The following is a 10,416-nucleotide window of genomic DNA, read 5'->3' on the forward strand; positions in this document are numbered from 1 at the left end:
GAGACTGCTCATGATGAGTTCCTGGACTTTGAGCAGGTAGTCTTTCTGTCTTTCATTATCATCTACCACAAGCATTGTGAAAGACTGCCCAGCATGCTGCTGCTGCAACCAGCATCTTTGGCGTGTCGCGCACTGAGCCAAACTCTCAAGTAGTGTGAATTGGTTGGCCTCATCCCACCTGTCTATTCCAGAGACAACTGTCTTCTACTCCAATACCTGTGGCAGTTTTGGCGATGGAGGACAATGAGGTCGAGGTCGAAGGAATGCTGATACTTACAAGGACTCTGGATGTATTACTCACAATGATGTCCTTACCTGGACTATTTTGGCGCAGGTCCCACTCGCGTTATTAATTCTTTGCTACGAATGTAACTCGGCATGCATGATTCTGAATAGTTAAGCAGTACTAGGGGCTCAGGAAATGTGATATAACATATGTTACGTATCATGATATATCTCAGGGTTTCAGCTGAGATAGCATGCCTGACTCGAACCTATGCAACATTGGCAGTGTACGTGACACTTTGGATGTGCCGGCCACAGTGACACTTCGCACTGGCCCGCGTACCCACCAGTCATCACCGACTTCGAACTATATACTATTGGCCCCAGTTTGAAGTTATTGGTAGGCCATCTGGTGGGTGTTTGTACTGGATCATTTATGTCTACAACGATATCATTATGCCATTTGATATTCGAGATACAGCGCAGCATTGAACAAGCCAAACAAGAACAATGAACCCTACTCCGAGTTCAACAACATTATCATGAACTAGAAGTCAGATAGGTACGTTGCGTCGATCACTGGAGGTGCCACCATTGAATGAAACACGACCTCGTTCAGGAGGAAGCTTCCTTCGGTCGATGTAGAGGACCAGACGTGCGGCTCCGTGTCTGTCAATTTCCACCACATCACTGCCTTTGGGCAATACTTCTTCAGTTCGGTCTTCAGCTCGTGGCGGAAATATTCGACCATGTCTTGCAAGATGTTAATGGGTAATATAGATGGTAAGCTGCATGGGGTGTAGTTGGAGTGAGAACCCATGATGCAGAAAAGCTCGCCCTCAGCTCCTCACAGGAGCTCCAACAGCTTTGTGCAGACTGGGCAGCACTGCTTTGAAACTCCCAGCCCATAGGTCGTATACTTCGCCTACAGATCAATGGCTCATTAACATAAGCATCCAAGTTACTAGATGGAATTACTGACCAGAGTCTTACTTGTGGGGAGTAGGCCATTGCTTTACATGGCAGGAACGATTCCTGAGGTTCTGTGTTCCTGCCTTCCTCTTATTATCTAATTATTTCTGCATGTTTTAATCATTCTATATTACTTTTTAGTAGTTAATTACTTGTGAAGAGTGATTCATTGTATTGCATTGCATAGCATCTTGTATTTCTATTTGATATCTATTTAAAGATTTCACTATTTGTATTCACTCAACACAGTCACTTTAAATAAAAATCTACTAAAATTTTATGTGATACTAATAAGTATAAAAAACTCAAGTATTTCTTGTCAGTGTATCATTCTTTGAAGCTCTGAAACTCTGTTTTTATTTCAACTAAATTTATGTATAAATTCATTTTATACAAATACTAAAAAGAAATAAAGTATTAGAATAACTTAAAATATTATTTGACTACTCTAGGTATCATCAACAACTGCATTACAATATTTTAGTATGCTATTCATTTAATATTTTACTTAAGAATATTTGGCAACAGTTCTGCGATAGTTCAGCATGTCATCTATATGTCTGTACAAAAAAGTTACAAGAAAATGCTAGTGCTTTTTAAATAAAAGCAGTATAATAGTCTACAGTGTTATTTAATAACTGGTATATTGCTTAGTCATATATGGTAAGCTTCTAACAATATCATAGCCATGACTTACTTAACATGTCACCTGATAGTTGTTTATAAAAGCCTTATAATAGTGTATTAGAGTATGCAAAGCCCTTTACAACACCAATATGTTATGTTATCACATAAGTCTTATATGTCTGCTATATCACCTATCAACCTTTTACATACCACTATCAGTTGATAATCTAGTATAGTGTAAACTTTGATTTATTTGTAGCTACCTGATAATAGTCTAACATATTGCTAAGTATCTCTGAGTAGAATTACGTAAAAGATGACCTTAAAATGATATTACTGTGTCTTTTTATCAAAACTGTATAAGAATGTTACTAAAAAGTACATAAAAACATAACTGAAAGGTGATTAGTATGCATTCTAAAAGACTTAGCTGAAAAATAGCTTCAAAATAATGCTGCTATGTCATTTTATAAAATTAATATAAAAACATTACTGAAAACTTACTAGTATACATTCTAAAAGACTTCACTGAAAACTGGCTTTAAAATGATATTACTATGTTGTTTTACAAGAAGTATTTAAAAACATTACTAAAAGGTGACTAACATGCATTCTCAAAGACTCGGCCAAAAAATGGCTTTAAAATGATGCTACTATGTCGATTTATAAAATTGATATAAAAACACGACTAAAAAGTTATTAATATTCATTCTGAAAGACTCAGCTTCAAAATAGCTTCAAAATGATATTACTATGTTGTTTTGCAAAAAGTATATAAAAACATTACTGAAAAGTGACTGGTATGTATTCTAAAAGACTCAGCCAAAAAATGGCTTCAAAATGATATTACTATGCCATTTTATAAAATCTATATAAAAACCTGACTAAAAAGTCGTTAATATTCATTCTATAAGGATCACCTTAATAGCCTACTATGTCATGTACCTACTCCAAGGTAACTATCTGATAAAAGTGTCTTAGAATTTTAGATTCTATAGTCATGCTACAATTTATCTGATATTTTTATGATTTTTGGGATTTAGTAATGTTTAGCAAGCTCCTACAATATCTTACTAAATAGTTTACTAACCTTTAGTAAGTTGCTTAGTATGGTAATAACCTCATAATAGCATGGTATGCCATCTACTGTTTATTTGTATGGCCTTATAATAGTCTGAAAGGCCACCTAGTATCAGTTTGTAGGGGTCTTACAACAATCTACCATATCATCTACTGAATCCATACCATCTAGAAACCATCAATAAGCCCCTTATAGTCTATTATATTCTCTACTGACACTGTATAAGAATGTCTAGTAAGCATCCTAGAACCACTACAAAAAAACACTCGAAACTGTTACAAATGTGGCTACAAGAATAACTACAACCAATGACCCTAGAAACTGTTACAAATGTTACCTATAAGAATCACTACAAAAAAATCTTACCAACTGCCTATAAGAACTACTACAAAAAAGGACACTAGAAACTGTTACAAATGTGCCTACAAGAATCACTATAAAAGTTGTGACCAACATGCCTATAAGAATCACTACAAAAAATAATATCAGAAAACTGTTACTAACATGCCCATACGAACCACTACAAAAAATGACACCAGAAACTGTTACAAATGTGTCTATAAGAACCACTACAAAAAATGACACTAGAAACTGTTACAAATATGCTTATAATCACTATAAAAAATAGCCTTAGAAACTGTTGCAAATGTGTCTACAAGAATGAATACAAAAAATGTTATCAGTGTGCCTATAAGAATCACTACAAAAAATAACGCTACAAACTGTTACAAATGTGCCTCTACAAATTACTAATAACACTAGAAACTGTTACAAATATGCCTATGAAAATCACTACAAAAAATGACACCAGAAACTGTTACAAATGTGACTACAAGAATTACTACAAAAATGTTACCAACATGCCTATAGGAATCACTACAAAAAATGACCCTGGAAACTGTTGCAAATGTGCCTACAAGAATCACTACAAAAAATGACACTAGAAACTGTTACAAATGTGCCTATATAAACCACTACAAAAAATGACACTGCCGTTTAATAATGTGTAGTAAGTATCCTACAATGTCCCACTATATATTGATAAGTTGTGTGGGTTGATAAGGGCTGTACCATTAAATAGTCTACAAAGTTGCCTACTGACTCTTAGTATATTGTCTAGTAATCTTCAGCAAGTCAACAACACCTTATGATACTGGCTCCTAATATATCCCATAGTATCAGTTTGTAATGAGCTTACAATAGTCGGAAATGTTACCTGGCATCACTTTGTAAGAATCTTCAGTAACCTTTATTAGTCTCTAGTAATCTCTCATAAGTGTCCTAGTAAACATGTTTATAATGACCCTACAATAGTTAGATATGTCATCCAGTATCACTTTGTAAGATACTTACAATAGTCTAGTAGACCACCTAGTACCAGTTAGTAAGGGCCCTACAGTAGCCTACAAAGTGATATATTGACTCCTAGCCTGTTGTCTAGTATAATGTTTAGACTGGCAAGTATAGGCACTGCACGGCAACAGTGAGGTCCATCGACAAAATATCTAAACTCAGCTGGGTGTTGAAAGTCAGCCTACCGCATTTGGACAAGATTTTCGGACTCAGCCCATGATGTTGAACTTGAATGGCTTGTAGCTCACTCAATTCTACTCGGATTTTGATGAACCAAGCATGCATTCTGACCGGTTTGTTGAGCTGAATCTGATGGTCTCACATTCAGAACACCAAAATGACTTCCTGCAGTGCTACAATCCATTTTGGCTCAAAGCACTTGTTTTCACACATCTAGCCAAACTTGCCAGGCTTGTAGTTCTCTCAATTCTGCTCGGATTTGGATAAACCAAGTGGCCATTCTGACCATATTTTCAAGCTGAATCTTACGGTATTACTCTCAGAATATCGAAATCACTTCCTGGAGTGTTACAGTCCATTTTCTCTGTTTTCTCTCACTTCTCCTTGTTTCTTTAAGAAAAAAACAATGTGCACTGCTTGTGAAAAATAACGCGCCCTATCTAGCATGTTCATGTGCATTTTAGAGTCATTCTCAAATTTTCTGATATTTATACAAATTTTCTGCACTTCACACTGAGCATTCTAATCCAAAACTCAGATATCTCAGCGAGTTTTACTCAGATTTACTTGGTTTAAGAGAGCATTATGCTCCATTTCCTTCACAGATTTCAATGGTACTGCTTTGTATGTGTTGGAATTAGTATGTGCTTCTATAATTTCACTGACTATGATGCATTGGTTTTCTATGGCTGCTGTGGCACTTCTGTTGATTACTATTTGTGCAAGTCGCGTTGGTTTCTACTACAATCACTTTGAAAGACCGCCTGTATGCAAGATGTAGTAGAGTAAGAACAGGCACTACAAAGTTTGTAGTTAAACCCTAGACCTAACCCAGGACTAGGTGCAGCCCATGCATACAAATTTGTATTGAAAAGTCGTTCCCACGCATAGGGGCCGTTTCATCTGTCCCTCAGGATTTTGGCGGAAGCCCTATCCCATAAAGAACGATTCCTTCGTACCTCAGGAATTGTAATCCTGAAAGTCAGACGGTGGAAACAGTAGACTTCCAAGAGCACCTTCGCAATGAACCCGTCCTTTGAATCTCATGTCGAACTCTGTGGAACCACGTAAGCCCTCGTCCTTGTTTGTCGACTGCAAGGGCAACTTCTTTCTGTTATTCATCCTGTCCGCTTGCATGGTTGTGAAGGCATCATTCACGAAAGTGACTAATTGGTCCATCGAGTAGAACTTCTTATCATCAGCCTGCAACCTTCCTTCGTTATCCAACAACTTCTCCAGCACATTCTTCAGGTTCATCATGGAGCTGTTGGGTTGTTTCCACGTGACGACATTGATGCTCATTAACGAAATTTTCGGATCTTTTACGGGTATTGATTTGCCTTGAAGTCTGATCAGAGATAGCTTGATCACAAGTATTGATTCCGTATATAGTGTCAATAGATGCAGCCACTTCTTGAATGCATCTTTGGTTGGCAGGTCTCGAGATAGGAGGACATTGGTGTCCAAATTGACGTCAGGAACCTCTTCTGCAGGCTCTGCCTGTGATGATGTCGCACTCCCTTCTGACCTCCTCTGCACTCTGCATTTGCTCAAATTGTCTTCCAGCGTCTCCCAAATGGCATCCAGATAGTCATCAATGAAGTCCGAGTAGGTGAAAGCGTGAATCGTATCGGAGGATTGTAACACAACGGTCACTGCACGATGCAGCTTTTCAACAGCATTGATGTGGTTGTCGATGTGGATTGGTTCTGAGGACGAGTTGAAGTTTGCCACAATGTCGTGCAAATTACATTCTGAAACTAGTGCAGCTCATTCGCGCGAGGGTTTAGACCCATTGCGGTGATATCAAAGGATTGCGCACCACACCTCTTCAAAGTAAAGGAGTGCATAAGTATGGTCGCAAAGGGCACAACGCAGTGCCATGTGCATGGTGATGCGCCTCTCCGCAGTACTAATCAGGTCATACAAATCATCTTCAGCAGGTTTCACGATGTTGCACAGCCCCTCAGCGACCGTCTCTGCCATAGGCTGCACCTGCGATCTCAGTGGCAGCTTCGCTATTTCAGCTTCTGCTTCCTCCAGAATGGACGAAGGTGGCACTGCGGGTGAAACCTTGCTCGCAATGCCAATTGAAGTCGGCATGGAGGACACGGCCTCGCTCGTGGCCTTGCTTGAAATCAAAGGAGTTCCAGAGGACGTGAAATGCTTCTGCCAGTATGCGACAAACTTCCCGGATCGCGACAGGGCACCTGCCTGCAGTGACTCCGCAACAGATTTGGCTGACTGTTCCACATCGGAGAGCTCCTTTAGCATCCCATCCAGTCTGATGAGAAGCTGTCGATCAGCTCGGGTCAGTTTGGTTGGACAGCTATCTGTGGGTTTGCTAAGCCCTTGGAGTATGTTTGGGTTGAAGAGAGAGTTGAAGAAGGCATCAGAAGGGAAGCTGAACATCCGGTGTTTCATCTTTATTCCCGACGAAGCATAAACGTATTTGCGGAACTTTGTACTAGTTATCCACTCGTCCTTGTTGAGCCCATCCATATCCTTATCTGCGAGGCTCCTACGATTCTGCATGGAATACTTGAAGAAGTCATTCAAGAAACTGACTATGACCCCGCAGTGGTCTTGAAATGTCTGATTATGGCTAACCGAAACAGTGAATAACCCACTTTTTCCAGTTGCCTGGAGGGACTCACCAGCAGTTGACAACATACAGTATTGGGTCCTTCCTGATGTCTTGAAAAGTGTCCGGAGATATCTCTGCTTTGAGGATTTCGCAGTCCTCGTTATCCTGGAACGGGTATGTCATGGCACATCTGGCTACATTGCCTCTTCTAACTCCCGATGGCTTCACACGTGTGTTTCTCGAATTTGGTGCGGCAAGGTACCGAGGGCCCACGTACGAAGGGTTCTCCCAAGGAGATACCGCATCCTTTGTCGTATTCGATGGAGTGTTAACAACATCGCAAATGTCAACAACTTCGGCATAATCCTCCCTAGAGATGAAGTTGATGTCATCGCCAGGGATAATGGGTCCAAGACCATCTGTCGCGACCTTGTATGAAGTAGGCATGACCGTATCTGCTGCTACGCTGTCGGGACTGGCATAGAACTTTGGGAGATGTTCACCAACTGCCATGCTCATTTCTGCGTCAACCACCATGCTGATGACTTCGTCACTGCGGACGAGAAGCATTGCCACTGCATTCAGCGATCGCAGAAATCACTGCTGCTTCAAAGACTTTCCAGCCAAGTCAGAGCTGGAGTTCGGTGCCTCGCCCGAGACGTGCGTTAGCACCTCTAGAGCACTCGTGATAGTCTTGAACTCCAGATTGAGTTCTCGTTTCCTCTCTAGTTCATCTTGCAGCCCGTTCATACTGATCAGTAAGCCTAGAGCTGCCAGTGAGTTAACTACTGCTATCCGATGGAGACCGTGACGCACTGGCAAGTCTTTATTCTCAGATCGCCGAGGGGATGAAAGTTGCAGATGAGAGTTCATCTAGTGTGAGCAGTCGCCGAGTACGTCGCCACTGCAAGGCTTCGGAAACCCCTTCTGGTGATAGGATACTATAGTGAAATGAACTTAGGTTCACGGCCTGTGACCTGTGACATGTTTTCTTCCTCAGTTCACAGTTCATACTTAGGGTAGGAGTGACCTATGACTCAAGTTCAGTTCAGAGGCGCCTGCCGACCGTCCGCCATGCCTTGCTATGAGCGCTGGTGACATCCTCTTTCGCTTCCAGTTCACAGACACCCATGACACGCTACAAACCCTTAAGCTAGTTCAGTTCACGAGCCCTGTGATGCGTGACTGAACGTGAGGTCATATAGACCCACTGGAATTTCCAGTTATGACTATGTCAGGTGACTTGGCTGGAACATATTCAAAACATGCCCGCCCAGTGGACCCCAGGCCCGCTTACTGCTCAGCTGGCACTGGTACTGCTCAGCTGGCACTGGGATTCATGTTTTTCTTTACCGTCACTCACAGACCTGCCTCTGCTCACTGGCCTTCTTCCTCCAGCCATGCTTGCTCACTGCAGGCATGTTCTGGTCCGACATACGCTGTGCTCGCTCACTGCAGGCATAGTTCAGTTTTCCGATGGACCCGCTGTGCTTGCTCACTGCAGGCATAGTATGGGTTTTCGCCCAAGTCGGCCGCGTGAACTCTGTCGAATGGTTCTCAGACTGGGAGTAGTTCAGTTTTTGTCGATGTGTTGTGGGAATTAGACACTTGCTCGCTGTGGTAGGCATGTCCTGTTCATAGACTGTCATATAATCTAACTGTATGAGACTCTTCTCGCAGACCACTGGCTCAGGGAGTCAGCGATGAGTTCCTCAATGCGATAAACTCATGTAGTGGACTTTGTATGAACTGGGCCGTCAGCTGCTTTTGGTTACAGCTACTTAAGTATTGTCGTTAGTGAGTCAATGATTCGCTTTTCATTGCTGGGACAAGCACTTTTTACCCTGATGTTACACCACATTCATTCATACTCGGAACTCTCACTCAAGTCTTAATTTTTTTAGTTGGATTGATCACATTTCCCCTTTAGATTCGCAACAGGCGGCATTCCATATGGCGATTGTGTTGATTGCCCTCAAACTGCCTTGGCCCGATATATTGCTTTATAGTATCACATTGTCTATGTGGATTCCGGGCTAGCCATCATCCATGGGGAGATCTATGATCTCTGTTGCTGAACCATCACCTTCGCTCTCCATGCTACCCGTGCTCCGACAGTAGTGCGTGTCAAATGTGCATTGCATGCTTATGAGCTTGCATGCAGCACACTGAAGGAACAAGTTGCAGAATTCGTTCTCCATCAGCCCAGGGCATATGGGCGCGTCAAGCCATGCGAGTTTGCTGCTAGGCGAGGTGCACAAAGGAATCGTGAGTTTGTTCAGATCTGTCAGTCGCAGTGAGTATGCTTATAGCATTGTACTGGAGAAAGGAACTGCACCTGCAAGAGCATATGACCTCTTCAGCGGCCTGCAGAGAGGGCATGCCCCTTCATAGGACAATCTTTGAGTCAAATCCCAGTATAAAGGTGCACACCTGTCCTGTCTATCTCGGAGATGTGAAGAACGTTCGGTGGAGCTGGTTCACCGGGTCCTGAGAATAACATCAGCGTCATCAGAAGTGATCAAAGGTCCGAGGGGTTACTGACCACGAGCTTGGTGTCACCTTATGTACAGCCCATTCTTATCATAGAAATGTTCCAGGCAGACTGAAGGCATTCCCATTGGCAGGTGAGCACAAATTCTTGCCAACATTCGAGTGATAACAGACTCACCTTGGTAGCCACATATGCCTCGCGAGCATTCCGCCACATACTGGCCGGCATAGCGATTCAATTGTGCGATGAAAATAGCAGCTTCGGTGAAAACAGGGGGACTGTCAGTCATCAGAGGGCAAAGGCAGCATGGCCCGAAGAAATGATGAGAGAGGCGGTGTAGACGCAGGTCAGATGGTGCCACGTGTTCACCGTCATCGTTCACAGGCCTTCAGAGGAACAGGGAGGTGGGTCAATGCATGAGCTCATGCAGTTTAAAGGGCTGACGATGATCTACGTACCATCTTCACACGTAGAGTCCACCATAATGGTATTCCAATTGCAGAATATTTTGGCCGGAGGAACGTATGTCTTGCAGATAGGACTGGTGATGCGTACGTACCCTTCGGACTTGACGAGGCATATTGTGATGACTTTGGCTCGAAGGTACTCTCTTTCGACTCAGGTGCGACAGGCAAGACTGAGGTTACAAGATGTCATGTTGAGTGATATTGGTGCGGGTTATATAGCCCCTCTGCCGTCAGTCAGCTTTCCGCTATTGAGTCATCTTCTCGTCAATGAGTCAGAGTCAAGCGATGCTGCGACTCACTCAGACTCAGTCCGACTCACTCAGACTCAGTCTGACTCGCTCAGACTCAGCTCGCTTCAACTTATATTGCCTGCCGACCGGTTCTGCTACTTGTAGTGCGCATTTTGGCTCGATTGTCGACATTTGTTCAT

At 42.4% G+C, this 10,416-nt stretch overlaps 2 protein-coding genes across 2 annotated transcripts; both read right to left on the reverse strand.

The window, feature by feature from the left end:
- Positions 1-772: 772 nt before the first annotated feature.
- On the reverse strand, positions 773-1,045 carry SCP_0903670 (hypothetical protein; the record flags this gene model as incomplete). Its single annotated transcript, XM_027761600.1, has 1 exon — positions 773-1,045. One exon carries the CDS (start codon positions 1,043-1,045, stop codon positions 773-775), a length of 273 nt encoding a protein of 90 aa, XP_027617401.1.
- A 4,353-nt stretch (positions 1,046-5,398) lies between these two features.
- On the reverse strand, positions 5,399-7,775 carry SCP_0903680 (hypothetical protein; the record flags this gene model as incomplete). Its single annotated transcript, XM_027761601.1, has 4 exons — positions 5,399-6,147; positions 6,352-7,043; positions 7,096-7,578; positions 7,627-7,775. 4 exons carry the CDS (start codon positions 7,773-7,775, stop codon positions 5,399-5,401), a joined length of 2,073 nt encoding a protein of 690 aa, XP_027617402.1.
- Between the last annotated feature and the right edge of the window lie 2,641 nt (positions 7,776-10,416).

The sequence above is a fragment of the Sparassis crispa genome (assembly GCF_003851025.1).
Source record: "Sparassis crispa DNA, contig_000008F, whole genome shotgun sequence".
Lineage (NCBI taxonomy): Eukaryota > Fungi > Basidiomycota > Agaricomycetes > Polyporales > Sparassidaceae > Sparassis > Sparassis crispa.